Raw genomic sequence first — 16,262 nt, 5'->3', positions numbered from 1 at the left:
CCTATAGTCTTAGAAAAATCACATACTAGCAAGGGGAACTAAAATAGTCTTCAGCTTCTAAGTACAAGACTTTTTCACTTTTCCCAAAATGTTTTTTAAGGAACACTGTACCACCAAATACTTCTAAAAATTAAGAAGGATTATAAAGAGTGACTATATGTCTTTTCCTCCACTATTTTTCTCCCTTTAAATAAACGTGGAGGATAAAAGCAAGTGTAGAGAAAACTGTAGAAGTCATCCTTCTATCCGTTTTGTTGTTGTTGTTAGATTGTCCTGGAAAAGTAAAAGTTACGGAGTTTCACTGAAGCTAATTGAAGACTGTGGCAAACAGATAAATACTGATAGAACAGCAATAACATAAAAAAAAATTTTAAGTCACTGCAAAGGACATACATATATAAGAACTGGTTAAATAACATAACCATCAATTGCAATAAGTAGATCATGATTCAAACTACAAACTGTATTTTTAAAAGATAATATTCATGAAATGATTATAAACTTTAAATGTGTTAATCAGTGATGTTACTAAAATACTGTTATCTTGCATTATGATAATGATATTGGAGTGATGTTTAAAAAAGAGAGAAAGCAAGCCCTTATCTTTTAGGATATATTCTGAAATATTTAAAGATGGAATTATGTCTAGAATGACCTTCAAAATAACATGGGAAAGAAAGACTGGCCATGACTTGGTAACTGCTAGGTAAGAGTTATATGGAGGGTTTATTATACTATCATGCCTCCTAGAGAAGGAGGCTAAAATTTTTCATAATAAATTTTATAAAATAAAATTTTAAAACTATGAATAGCAAATCCCACCATAAAGGTGAGTGTAACATAGTACAAGCCTTAACCCAATGACACATTGATACTACTGTCTCTGACAGTTTATACCACCTTCAATTAAATGACGACTTGTGTATTCAGATTACATAAAGATATACCTCAAAGTAAGGATACCTAGAGCTTTTCTAAATTTCTCAATCATGTATAAATGAGAATATATTCTGACACTGGACCCAAATACTACCAAAATGCATACTTAGGAGCTCACAGGAAATATGAGTTGCATCTAAAAATAAAAGGCAAAGAAATCATAACTAACTACACCTCATTCCATGTTGATCATCTTCTCAATGCCTTCACATGGACCACCATTTATTTACAAGAGAAGCATGGAAAGCAGAAAAGATAATTAATTTCCTTTTTCTAACCACTACTAAGCCAATTTATGAAGCAAAGTTTCCAAGAATTTCTGATGTGTCAGTGAGATTTGAAAAAGTGTTAACAATACTAGAATTAACAACTCATATCAAGCCCCTTTACTTGGTAACCGTTAAAGGAACAAAGACGACAAGTATATACATACTGGAGGCCGGCCAGGTCGACCCCTTTTTCTTTTTCCTTTGACCTCTGTTTCTTCAAGTTCACTGCCAGCATCAGAATGGGCAGTAGTTTCATTAGTTGAATCCCTAGAAAATATGATATATTATTTTAGTGAACAAATTAATAATACATACATAGTTATAATGCAGCTCTGTTCCACTGGTTTCCTTACCTCCTGCTATATGTACACATATGGCTGATTAGAAGTGGTTTATACTTCCACTTTCAGAAAAAATCTTTAGCAAATTGAAAATGTTACCCTCCCTGCTAATATCACATAACACTGAATAAAATGATTCCCCAAATAGAGAAATACAGACAAGGAAATGACTGTGGAAATGGCAGCTGCTATACAACATATAAATGCAAAATAACAATTGCAAAAGACTAATTCTTCAATATAAAAAAGACAAAAGCTTGGGAGAAATTTTATTTATTTTATAAAATAATAAAAGTGTGCTGGTCAATGTTTAACAACTGGCTCTTCAAAAAATATATGCATAAATTATTAGAAATGTTAACAATATAAAGGATGCATAGCATGCAACTTACAAAGAATAATAAAATGCACAATATTCTTTATTGTAAATTCTATCCAGCTAATTGATTCATATAAAATGATTTTGATAATTTTGCCAAACTCTTGTATCCCTAGCTAACCTATGGTTGCAACTGATGAACAAATAGGGTTCTGACATGAAAGACAGTTGATATCTTTGTTCACTTTAATGAATAGAATGCAAATGAAATGACAAAGACATTTGTGGGAACTTCACTAATTGGTCAATGTTGGGAGCAACTTTTTTACTGAACGGAATACATAATAGTTCTCGAACACTAGAAGGATACGTCCTCAATTTTTTGTGGTATCATAATGTAATGACTATAGACTTGATACACCTTTAAGTTTAATCTGTTATTAACAATTTCTCCATCACTTTATTGAGTCCACAAACAACAAAACAATAAACTGAGCCCTGATGTGTAGCGTTTGCTGATTTTCATAATGTGAATGCTCCCCCCGCAGCCAAATTCAAACTACCAAAGTGACATCACCAAATACAGAGTTGAGAAGTAATTAACAGTAGCAGTACACTACTAAAAAGTATTTCCACCATACATACAATAATAGGTGTAAATAAAAACCTCAAGAACACAGAAAATAGTAGGATGTAAAATAATTAGGAAATGATGAGTTTTGAGTATTTATTACTTTTGTTTTTAACATGATTTAATTAATTTTAAGTTTGCATAATTTAACTTTTTATAATGGCTATGTTATACTGAACGAGGTCACAAAATTCCTGGAAATATAATATTCAGCTCTCCAGGCCAGTACAGGCTGGCCCCAGCATGGCACTAAAAAGGTATAGATAGTATTAACAAAAACATCCTCACTGAGTTCTACATTACTAACTGTATAAAGGATCTGCATAAAACTGCAAATAGCAGGAAGGGTACAAAGCAAATAGAAGTAAGGGTAAGCTCAACTCACAACTTACTGAAACTGCACCACTGAAGGCTCTTAGTTCCATTCCCTCCTTGTGTTGATTCCTCAAAGCTCATTTCATTACTGTTTGCTCTTCTCCCTTTAAACTACCCTCTCTTGGAGAGCTCATCCACTCGATGTGTAACTTTTATGCAAATGACTTCAGTATATTATCACAGACCTAACTATCTGTAATTCAAGATTTTCAACTGCACATGTAACATGCTTCTTTGCATGCCACCTCAAATTCACCAAATAACACATATAAAATTAAGTCCAATTCTGACTATTTCTAGCTCTCTGTTCATGGTAATACCACTGGTTAACTGATTTAGTAAGTTAATGCCCAAGTGTGCTTTGTTATATAAATTTGTTATTGTCTTACTCAAATTCCTATAATCACATCAGTCTTCCTTTTGTGCCGTCAGTTAAAGTCCTCCTGAGTTGTCCTCTGTATACTAACTCAGTCTCTCATTCTTTTCATGATTATTACCATAATCACAACTTCCTGAATTAATCACAACTTATCTCCCTGCTTCTACTATTCCCCTTGTCCAAGACACTCTACACACTACTGTCACTAATATTCTCATATCATGTTCCTTCTCTGCTTGCAAATCTTCAAAGGTAATCTGGTATTTAAAACTATAAGTAATATTGATCTAGTCCAAGGGTCAGCAAACATTTTCTTAAAGGGCTATATAATAAATATTTTAGGCTTAGGGGTCTTAATGTCTCTGTATCTACTACTCAACTCTGGGACCATAGCATGAATGCAGCCATAGATAAAACGTAAATGAATGGATGTTGCTGTGGTCCAATAATATTTATAAAAACAGGCTTCTGAGGGCTTCCCTGGTGGCACAGTGGTTGAGAGTCCGCCTGCCGATGCAGGGGACATGGGTTCGTGCCCCTGTCCGGGAAGAGCCCACAGCTGGGCCCGTGAGCCATGGCCACTGAGCCTCCGCGTCTGGAGCCTGTGCTCCTCAACGGGAGAGGCCACAACAATGAGAGGCCCGCGTACCGCCAAAAAAAAAAACAGGCTTCTGAGCCACTATCAGTAAGTTTTTCAATCACTGATCTAGTTGATCTTATTCATTTCTACTAAAGAACAATAAATCATTCTGCTTTTTCTCCTCACTACAGTCCAAATAGACTGTTTAGCATATACTGTGTGCTGGTTTATATACATTATCTAGAATAAATATGCACAAAACCTTGTAAGAAAACATACTGCTGTCCCAATTTTACAGATGAGGAAACAAAAGATCTGGAAACTTGATCATCTTGTCCATATTTACACAACTAGCAAGTGGCAGGGTCCACTTAGATCTCAAGGTAAACGTGAATTCTCTATCTCCACAGCAGGATACTAGAATGCAAATAATATGTTTTGTATTTCTCTTACGTGGACAGAATACACTAGTGCTTTTGATGCTTATTGAAATCTCCAGGCAACTACGAAAGCAGGTTGGTTCCATCATATAATATGTGACCCATCAGCGAAATTAATTTAACCTTGAGCAATATAGTTTACTGACAAAAGAAAAAAGTACAATTGTCTTCTAATTCCGCAAACTTCAGCCAGCTTAGAAGGTGACAGCTATTACCAACAGATAACTAACATACTCCAATTAGTATATATATGTACATTTATTTGTTTATTAGAATCTGATACATAAATTTTTGTTTTTTAATTTCAAGCAAGAGAAGATATAAGAATACAAGGAAGAGTTTCACTTCACCATACCCTAACTCTGAACCTCAATCTGCAGAACAAGATTATTTACAGTTTCATCAATACTCTGTCATAAATATTTATGTTCTGGTACATATATACATAAATACAAAACAATATATTTTAATTTTTAAAATTTAAATTAATAGGAATTTTCCATACAAATACATAGGATTCCTGAATGGTACTCCATAATACATTCCCTATCTATGAGCACTTAGATTGTCTCTACTTTTAAGCTATCACAAACAGAGATGTAACAACTGTCCTTGCACATTAATTCTAATTAATTCTTATTACACATCAACAAATCTCTCTCTAGATTAGACAGAGAATGCTGGAGTATGCAAATTCAAACGTCAACCAACTGCTCTACAAAAAGCACATTTATAAGACTATCGGACATAAAAGAAGAGAATGGAAGAATCAGATCAAACCTTATAAATGATTTTTTTTGCTCCCTAAAACTCTCTAAATTCTGTCTTCCTCTCTCCATTTCCTCTGTAATCATTTTAGTTCAAGTTGTTATCATCCCTGGCCTGGACACTGCAACACCTTTCACCTAATAGGACTCCTTGCTTCTTCTGTTGCCACTTCCAATCTAATCGCTATACTGTACTAACAGTGATTTTCATAGTGTATATCTTATTATATATATATCCCATGCTTAAAACCCTACAGTGGTTTCCTACTGCTTCTAGGGGATAAAAACCTCAAAATTCTTAATATAAGACCTACCAGGTCCCTGTATGATACAGCCCTACCCTACTTGCAATCCTTATTTCATACCACTCTCCATCCTCAATCCTGAAAAAAGAAAAATAACAAACAGCTTTATTTCAGTCCCTCAAACATACCATGATTCCTCCTACCTCAGGGTCTTTGCACATGCCATTCCTTAAGTCTGGAATTAACACCCTGATCCCTTCTTCTTCCCCCAAATTCCCTCCATTTCAGGTTTAAGAATCATGTCTCTTCCTTAGAAAAGTAGACTAAATCAAGGCATGTGTTAAAGTTCTAATAAAATCCTCTATCTTACCTTCATAGCACCAAGGGCAGTTTAAATCCATACATTTGTGATTATTTGATTAATATCTATCTATATAAGCTTCATGGCAACAAGGACTGAGTCTTTTCCACTTGCTCTTTCTCCCCAGAGCTTAACACAGTTCCTTGTACTACAACATTTGGTGGAATATATAATATGTGGTAATTGACAATATTTGATGATGCTTAATATTGGGCTGGCCAAAAAGTTCATTCGGGTTTTTCCAACAATGTAATGGAAAAACGTGAACGAACTTTTTGGCCAACCCAACAGTAAACACGCTAAGGTAACAAATTCATTTGTCATTATAATGACTAAGCAAGCCAAGAAATAATAAGGTCATTCACTAGAGTGACCTTTCTAGTATCTCAATTAGAAAAATCACTACTGAACACAACATTAACAATCATGGGATCAAAAGATTTGTCTGTTTTTGAAGAGACTTTAGAAATTAATTTCCAATGTTATCTTCACTTTACAAATGACAGAAACTGAAGTTTACCAATACTAAGAGACATATCATGTTTCCTTTCCTCTACAATGTAGACATGGTATAGTTAGATGGATCGATGAAGATAATATCCTCAGAAAATTGTTTTATGTACTCAATAAATGCTTCTTAGATCTCAACTTCACCAAGAGTACATCTCCATCTGACAGATTAAAAGCAAATTTCATTTACCCATCTCGCAGATCACTACTATCCATTATCGTATTAAAAGTTTACATTTTTATGAAAAATACAGTTATCCACAAAACATGTTAAATACTATCATGCCCATGCAATCGCTTGTTAAATATAATCTATTTAAACACAACCTATGTTTTATATTTAATCAAAGAGATATTTTACAAAGGGTGTGCCTAATACCCAGCAGTGTGCTAGGAGCTGGCCATACAAAAATAAAGCACAGGGCTTCCCTGGTGGCACAGTGGTTGACAGTCCGCCTGCCGATGCAGGGGACAGGGGTTCGTGCCCCAGTCCGGGAAGGTCCCACATGCCGCGGAGCAGCTGGGCCCGTGAGCCATGGCTGCTGAGCCTGCATGTCCGGAGCCTGTGCTCCACAACGGGAGAGGCCACAACAGTGAGAGGCCCACGTACCGCAAAAAAAAATAAAGAAAAAAAATAATAAAGCACAAAGGTACAAAGTTCAGACAAAAACAATAAGAAAGTGTTATAAAACATTATGTTAAGTATGATACTATTAAAAAAAGGGTAGAGTATGACAGGAGCACAGGAGGGAACCTACCCAACTTTGAGGAGTCAGAGGAGCTTTGCTGGAGGCATACTTTAGCCAAGACCCACAGGACTACCAAGATGGCCAGGTAAGGAAAGATACACATAGGCATTGCAGGCAGAATTAAGAAAAACAAAAATACAAAGAACAAATACTATATGGAGACCTCCACACTTGGTATTATGTTCAAGTTAAGGCTAATAAAGAGGCTTGAAGTTAAGTAAATAGAAAGGGCTTGTATCTCCTATATTTGGACAAACAAAGGAGGGTAGGTATTGATGGGTTTTTAGCACGTAAAATAATTTGGATAGCTTTTTGTCTTAGAGCTCCAGAGGAAAAACAGTAGGCCAGGAGACCACTGGAAGGTGACTACAGTCTCTTGGAGCAGACACATATAAATGATCTGGGACTATAAAAACATATAAATAATTACATATACTGTTGGTCACTTTCATTATATCTAAAGCACTGTTATCATAAAGGATCACAGTATGCAGATTCCTAATTTGTAGCTTAATGACACGTATAAAAAGAAAAGTATCTGCCATTACCCTGATCACATCTCCCAGAGAATTCATAATAAGATCAAATTCTAGATCTGTCCTACAACCCTAAAAAAATCTAATAATGAGATGCCACCAGAAATGCCAAGGACTCACCAATCACAATCTCAATCTCAGGGAAAAGAAGTTCTGGCATGGGGGTGAGAGGGTTAGACACACAGTGTGATACAGGATAGAGGTCTACAAACTTTCTCTGTAAATCGTCAAACAAAATATTTATGCTCTGCAGATTAATTCATTCTCTATTACAACTTATAGTCATAAACAGTCTGCAAAGGAATCAGTGTGACTCTATTCCAATAACACTTTATTTACAAAAACAGTCAGCATGCCAGATTGGCCCATGTTCATAGTTTGCTGACTCCTAATATAAGACAGTGTAACATGTTTTTTGTTCAGTAACACAGAACATGCTGACATTATGATGCAAGGGCTATAGACGGATATAGTAATTACATCCTCTGATAGTTCTTTTACTTCAAACATATTACCCAACTATCAGAGAACATATTTGATGTCTTATTAATGAGAGCATTTTGATACAGAAAAGTGTTACATGCATTTTAAAAAAATAAAAAGAAAGCTATAATACTTACTGTAACACTGGTAACTCTGAAGTAATCATTGCTGTAAAGCTCTTTCCACAATGGAGCAAAGAATCAAGTGCTGTACAACTCAAAACTTTCAAAATAACCTCAAAGGTAATCCTGTTAACTAAAATAAAAACAAAGAAAGAAAGGAAGAAAGAAATTATTTTTTCCAGCTTTACTGAGGTACAGTTGACAAATGAAACTGTTACTTACAGCGGGATGATTTGATATATGGATACATTATGAAGGGCTTCCCCCATTGAGTTAATTAACAAATCCACCACCTCACATATTTACTTTTCCTTTTTTTTTGGTCCCAACATTCAGTAAGTTCTACTCTCTTAGCAAATTTCAATTACACAAAACAGTGTTATCAACTATAGTCACTATATTATACATTAGATCCTCAGACAATATTCATTTATAACAAAGTTTGTACCCTTTAACCAGCCTCTCCCTATTTCCCCTACCACTTGGCCCCGGCAACCACTTTTCTACAAATTCCCCACCCCCGCTTCAAGATTCCACATATAAGTGATTCCACACACATAGACACAACAAGTTTTCTTTACTCATACATCCATGGACACATAAGGTTGTTTCCATATTTTGGTTATGGTGAATAATGGTGCTATGAGCATGGGAGTACATCTATCTCTTTGGGATAATGATTTCATTTCTTTTGGATATATACCCAGAAGTGGGATTGCTATGTAATACGGTAGTTTTTAATTATCTGAGGAACCTCCATACTGTTTTCCAGAGGCTTTACCAGTTTACATTTGCACGAACAGTGAAGGGGTTCCATTCTGCCCACATCCTCAACCAGAATATATCTCTTAACTTTTTGATAAAAGCCATCCTAACAGAGGTGTGAAGTGATACATCATGGCTCTGATTTTCATTTCCCTGAAGACTAGTGATGTTGAATACCTTTTCATGTAGCTTTTGGTCATTTATATACCTTCTTCAGAAAAATGTCTATTCAGGTCTTTTGAAAATTACTTTAGAATAAAATGAATATGCCAGAATACACAGACTACAATCAACCAGTACTACCAACAAGCACACTCCTTAGTATTTACCCAAATGAATTGAAAATTTATGTCTACATAAAAGCCTGCACAAAGATGTTTACAGCGGTTTTATTCAAAATTGCCAAAACAGGAAAGAAAGGTGTCCTTTAAGAGGTGAATGGATAAATAAACTGTGGTACATGCAGACAATGGAATACTATTTAACACTTAAAAGCAATGAGCTATCAAGCCAGGAAAAGACACAAAGAAAGCTCAAATGCATATTACTAACTGAAAGAAGCCAATCTGAAACCACTACATACTATATGATTTGAACAATATGGCATTCTGGAAAAGGCAAAACTATGGAGACAGTAAAAATATCAGTGACTGCCAGAAGTTATGGGGTAGGAGAGATGACTAAGTGGGCACAGAAGATTTTTAGGGCAGAGAAGATATTTTGTATGATACAAGAATGGTGGGTACATCTAACTGTACATTTATCAAAAACCATAGAATATATAACACAAAGAGTGAACCCTAATGTAAATTACAGACACTAGGTGATAATGTCAACATAGGTTCATTGATTGTAACAGACATACCACTGTAATGTGGGATGTTAATAGTGGGAGAGGCTATATGTATGTGGGAACAGGGGTTATAGGGGGAATCTCTCTACCTTCTGTTCAATTCTACTGTGAACATAAAACTTCTCTAAAAAATAAAGTTTATCAAAAAAAAAAAAAAAAAGTAGCGGAGGAAGTGGGACAAAAGAGAGCATCCAAGACAGGCCATGGCACAATACCTAATAGAATAACATAGGTATAACTAGAATTCCAGAAGGAGAGAGAAAGATCAAAGCAAAATAAATATTTGAAGAGATAGCACAGGAGAACTTTCCAAAAATAATTTGACATTAAAACACAGATGGAAGACCAGAGAATTCCCAAGAATAATATCTAAAATATAATATTGCTAAAAATGAAAGAGAATTCAAAAGGAAGCTAAAAAAACATAATTCCTCACACACAGAAAAACAAAAAATTTTATCAGACTTTTTGGTAGAAACTATGTAAGGTGAAAGACAATGGAATAAAACTGATGAGTGGAGAGGAAAAAACCATGAACACTGAATTATCAATCTTTCAAAAATGAAAAAAAGAAATGATGTCATGAAAATGGAGGAGTAAGAAACCTCAAGAATGAGGCCCTCCAATGAAGCAACTCTTAGCCTGCCAAAAAAAAAAAATGACAAGACATCTTTTATGGACATCTGTAATCTAAGAAAAACGTATAACAAAGAGAGAAGTGCCTAACAGTCTATTTTATTTGATAAGAGAGCACAATAGTATTTTTGCTTACCTGTATGCCGTCTCCCCTCCCCCAACTCTATGGTGCCCACAGGGACAGCAGACAGAGTTACTAGTATGGCTTGCTGGTGCCAAAGGGAACACCATGGACCCGATCTCAAAAACTGTGGCAGAGTGTTTTGAAGGGCTTCCCTTTTTTTTTGAAAGAGTATCATCTTTCAAAAAGATTTAAAGACAGACAATAAAAGTAGTTGCCAGGGGCAAGACAATGGATTACATAAATAACAGACAATCTAAAAAGCCTCAAAATAAAAAGGCAGAGGAGTTAAGATATTTGAAGAATAAGTACTTCAAAGGGATATCACACATACTAGGAAATGTAGACTGCTACTTGAATGCCCAGGGCTGGATGAATTCTTAGAGAAGACCTGAGGGGCACAGGCTTGCAACTCTAGCTGATCTTTGCTCTCTGTGCAAGCACAAGGTGAATACTAAGGCAAAGCTGTAGGTAGCCTGCCTAACCTCTGAAGAAGTACCTCAGCTAACAGACAATCTGCAAAAAAACAAGAAATTACATTTTTCCAACTCCCATTAACTAAGGAAATCTGGAAGATCACTGCTAAACACCCAGACAACAAAATTTCAGTAACCACACATGACAAGGAATACAGTCCTTGAGAAAACAGTTTAGAAAAAAGTAAATAAAGAAATGACTGCAGCCCTTGAAAAGACAACAGTAAAGCATGAGGAGGAGAGGAGAATCTAGTATTACAAAACTGTAATATTCAAAATGTCCAGTTTTTAAAAAACAATTAAAAAAAAATCAAAAGGCATACAAAGAAATGTGAAAATATGACCCATTAACAACAACAAAAAAGAATTTCACACAAATCATCTCCATGTAAGCCCAGATATTGAAGTCTGACTTCCAGAGAAAACAGACTTCCAAAAGTATATCAACAGAAAGGGGTAGAAAGAATATCTGAAGACACAATGGCAAAAAACTTACCAATTTAAAGTTAAATACAGAAATCTACACAATCAAGAAGGTAAATGAACTCCAAGTAGGAGAAACTCAGAAGTGAGTCACACACAGAGATATAGAGAACAAGCTAGTGGTTACCAGTGGGCGGGGGTGGGGGGGGGATAGGGGTGGGGTTTGGGTCGGTAATATAGAGGTGGGGGAGTGGGAGGTACAAGCTATTGGGTGTAAGATAGGCTCAAGGATGTATCATACAACATGAGGAATATAGCTAACATTTTGTAATACTGTAAATGGAAGATAATCTTTAAATTTTTAAAAAAAATTTTAAAGAGTCACACAGATAAAACTATAGTTTACCCTTGAACAACACCAGGGTTAGGGGTACTGACTCCCTGCACAGTCAAAAATCCACAAATAACTTTATAGTCAGCCCTCCGTATCCGTGGTTCCACATCAGTGCTCAACTAACCACAGACTGTGTAGTATTTTAGTTTTTGTTGAAAAACACCTGTGTAAGAGTGGAAAGGTGCAGTTCAAACCTGTGTGATTCAAAAGTCAGCTGTATAGTTAAACTGTAAAAGCCAGAGATGAAAGAATCTTGAAGGAAGAACAAAAACAATCCACCTCATTATATACAAGTAATGCACAGAATCCACAGTAAGACTAACAGCCAATTTCTCATTAAATATCATGAAAGCCAGGAGACAGTAGGATGACATATCTAAAATGCTGAAAAAAAAACTGTCAAATAAGAATTCTATACCCAGCAGACTATCACTCAAAAATGGCAGAGAAATTAAAACGTTCCTAGAAAAATAAAAACTGAGGAAGTTTGTTGCTAGACCTGCCCTGCCCTACGAGAAACACTAAAGGAACTCCTTCATGCAGAAATAAAGAATAAACAAAACTTGAAGCCACAGAAAAAAAGGAGAACACTGGAAAAATTAACTACACAGGTAAATATAGAAGCCAGTATTATTTTATTTTTCGTTTGTAATTCCTGTATTTGTTTCCTTTATGATTTAAAAGTAATAAAATAGTATTTATATACCTATGTTAATGAACACACAATGTATAAAGATACAGTTTAATTTTTAATTGAAATATAGTTGATTTACAATATTGTGTTTGTTTCAGGTGTACAGCAAAGTGATTCAGTTATACCATTTTTTCAGATTATTTTCCACTATACATTATTATAAGATACTGTAGCTTTGTAGTATAGTCTGAAGTCTGGAAGGGTTATGCTTTGTTCATTTTCCTCAGGATTGCTTTGGCAATTCTGGGTCTTTTGCAGTTCCACATAAATTTTAGGACTATTTGTTCTAGTTCTATGAAAAATGTCATGGATATTTTGATATGAATTGAATTAAATCTGTAGATTTCTTTGTCCAAATGTATGGGCATTTTAACAATATTAATTCTTCCAATCCAATCCATCTTTCCATTTCTTTGAATCAAAAGATGTAATTTATTAACAATAATATAAGTGAGGGATGGGGATGGGAGCAAAATTTTACAAGTTATTACAGGTACACCTCATTTTATTGCACTTTGCTTTATGAGCTTCAAAGATATTGCATTTTTTACAAATTTAAGGTTTTGTGGCAACCCTGCTAGTCTATCACTGTCATTCTTCCAACAGTACTTGCTCATTTCATGTCTCTTTGTCACATTTTGATAATTTCCCAATATTTCAAACTTTTCATATTATTATTATGTGTCCTATGGTAATCTGTGATCAGCAATGTTACTATCATAATTGTTTTAGGATGCCATGAATGACATCCACATAAGCCAGCAAACATAATTGATAAATGTTGTGTGTGTTATGACTGCTCCACTGATTGGCCATTCCTCTGTCTCTCTCCCTCTCCATGGCCCTCCCTATTCCTGGATACATAACAATATTGAAATTAGGCCTATTAATAAACCCACAATGGCCGCTATGTGTTCAAGTCAAAGGAAGAATTGTATGTCTCTCACTTTCAATCAAAAACTAGACATGATTAAGCTTAGCGAAGAAGGCACGTCAAAACCTGAGACAGATAAAAAGCAAGGCCTCTTGCACCAAGCAGTTCGCCAAGTTGTAACTGCAAAGAAAAAGTTCTTAAAGAAAATTGAGAATGCTACTCCAGTGAACACATGAATGGTAAGAAAGCAAAACAGCTTATTGCTGATATGAGGAAGTCTTAGGAATCTAGATAGAAGATCAAATCAGTTACAACATTCCCTTAAGTCCAAGTCTAATCCAGAGCAAGACCCTACAAAGGCTAAGACAAGTGAGGAAGCTGCAGAAAAAAAGTATGAAACTAGCAGAGGCTAGTTCATGAGGCTTAAGGAAAGAAGCTGTCTCCATAACATAAAAGTGCAAGGTAAAGCAGCAAATGGTGATGTAGAAACTGAAGCAAATTATGCAGAAGATCTAGCTAAAATAAGTAATTAAGGTGCCTACACTAAACAAAAGATTTTCAATGTAGAAAAAACAGCATTACTTTAGAAGAAGATGACATCTAGGACTTTCATAGGTAGAGAGAAGTCAGTGCCTGACTTCAAAGCTTCAAAAAACAAGCATACTTTCTTTATAGGGTCTAAGGTAGCTACTGACTTTAAACTGAAGCCAGTGCTCATTTATTATTTCAAAAATCCTAGGGCCCTTAAGAATTACACTATATCTATTCTGCCTGTGCTCTAGAAATGGAAAAACAAAGCCCGGATGACAACACATCTGTTTATAACATGGTTTAGTGAATATTTTAAGCCTCCTCTTGAGATCTACTGCTCAGAAGATTCCTTTCAAAATATTACTGCTCATTGACAATGCACCTGATCACCCAAGAGCTCTGCTAACAATGCACCGTGAGAATTATGTTGCTTTCACACCTCCTGACACAGCATCCAACCTGCAACCCACAGGAGTCATTTCACTGTTCAACTTTCATTAGTTAACAAATACACTTCATAAGGCTGTAGCTATCATAGTTAGTGATTCCTCCGATGAACCTGGACAAGGTCAGTTGAAAACATGGAAAAGATTCAGCATTCTAGATGCCATTAGTAACGTTTGTGATTCATGGAAAGAGATCAAAACATGAACATAAACAGGAGTTTGCAAGAAGTTGATTCCAACCCTCATGGATGACTTTGAGGGGTTCAAGTTTTCAGTGGGGGAAAGAACTGTGGGTGTAGTGAAATAGCAATGAACTAGAATTAAAAGTGCAGTCTGAATATGTGACAGCATTACTACTATTCTCATGATAAAAACTTTTACAAATGAGAATTGCTTCGTAGGTATGAGCAAAGAGAGTAGTTTCTTGAGATGAAATCTACTCCTGGTGAAGATGCTGACAAGACTGCTGAAATGACAACAAACAGTTTAGAATATTATGCAAACCTAATTGATAAAGCACTGGCAGGGTTTACGAGGACTGACTCCAATTTTGAAAAAAGTTCTATTACGGGTAAAATGATCTCAAACAGCACTGTATGCTACAGGAAATTCATTCATGAATGGAAGAGTCCACCAATATGGCAAACTTCACTGTTGTCTTATTTTAAGAAATTGTCACAGTCACTCCAGCCTTCAGCAGCCATAAACACTGAGGCATGACCCTCCTCCAGCAAAAAGACTACAAGTCAACGAAGGCTCAGATGATGGTTAGCACCTTTTAGCAATAAAGTGTTTTTTATGTATGTACATAAAGGTATGTACATAGTTTTTTAAGACATAATGCTAATGAATACTTAACAGACTACAGTAACTCAAGTGCCTCACTTTGCTGTGATGTTTGCTTTACTGCAGTGGCCTAGAACCAAACCCGCAATGCATTTGAGGTATGCCTGAATAAATGAATAAAAACCAAGTTACTATCATTTCAAACTAAATTGGTATAAACGTTAAGATATTAATTCTGATCACCAGGATGATTACTAAGAAAATAATTTAAAACATTTAAAACATGAAAATGGTACACGAGAAAAAAATCAAACACAAACAAAAGCAGTGATAGAGGAATTGGGCAAGAAAGAATATATAAGACAACTAGGGACTTCCGGGAAGATGGCGGAAGAGTAAGATGCGGAAATCACCTTCCTCCCCACAGATACATCAGAAATACATCTACACGTGGAACTGCTCCTACACAACACCTACTGAACGCTGGCAGAAGAACTCAGACATCCCAAAAGGAAAGAAAGTACCCACGTACCTGAGTAGGGCAAAAGAAAAAAGAATAAACAGAGACAAAAGGATAGGGACGGGACCTGCACCAGTGGGAGGGAGCTGTGAAGGAGGAAAGGTTTCCACACACTAGGAAGCCCCTTCGCGGGTGGAGACTGCGGGTGGCGGAGGGGGAAAGCTTCGGAGCCGTGGAGGACAGCACAGCAAAAGGGGTGCAGAGGGCAAAGCGGGGAGATTCCCGCACAGAGGATCGGTGCTGACCAGCACTCACCAGCCCGAGAGGCTTCTCTGCTCACCCGCCAGGGCAGGCGGGTCTGGAAGCTGAGGCTCGGGCTTTGGTCAGAGCGCAGGGAGAGGACTGGGGTTGGCGGCATGAACACAGCCTGCAGGGAGTTAGTGCACCACGGCTAGCCGGGAGGGAGTTTGGGGGAAAGTCTGGACCTGCCGAACAGGCAAGAGACATTTTCTTCCCTCTGTTTCCTAGTGCGCAAGGAGAGGGCATTAAGAGCACTGCATAAAGGAGCTCCACAGACAGGCGCGAGCCGTGGCTAAAAGCGCAGACCCCAGAGACGGGCATAAGAGGCTAAAGCTGTTGCTGCCACCACCAAGAAGCCTGTGTGCGAGCACAGGTCACTATCCACACCCCCCTTCCGGGGAACCTGTGCAGCCCGCCACTGACAGGGTCCCGGGATCCAGGGACAACTTCCCCGAGA

General features: G+C 36.5%; 1 protein-coding gene across 1 annotated transcript in view; it reads right to left on the bottom strand.

Annotated features, from left to right (window-relative positions):
* STAG1 (STAG1 cohesin complex component) overlaps positions 1 to 16,262 on the bottom strand; it is a 423,440-nt gene that overhangs the window by 288,752 nt on the left and 118,426 nt on the right. Inside the window, exons 2-3 of the mRNA XM_067737732.1 lie at positions 8,062 to 8,179; positions 1,373 to 1,475 (exon numbers count right to left, since the gene is read on the bottom strand). Of these exons, the coding sequence (XP_067593833.1) occupies positions 1,373 to 1,475; positions 8,062 to 8,090 (132 nt within the window). The 5' untranslated portion in view covers positions 8,091 to 8,179. The remainder of the gene's footprint in view (positions 1 to 1,372; positions 1,476 to 8,061; positions 8,180 to 16,262) is intronic.

Source organism: Pseudorca crassidens, chromosome 5, assembly GCF_039906515.1.
Source record: "Pseudorca crassidens isolate mPseCra1 chromosome 5, mPseCra1.hap1, whole genome shotgun sequence".
NCBI lineage: Eukaryota > Metazoa > Chordata > Mammalia > Artiodactyla > Delphinidae > Pseudorca > Pseudorca crassidens.
The sequence above is the reverse complement of the archived record's forward strand: the minus strand, read 5'-3'. Positions and strand labels throughout refer to the sequence as shown.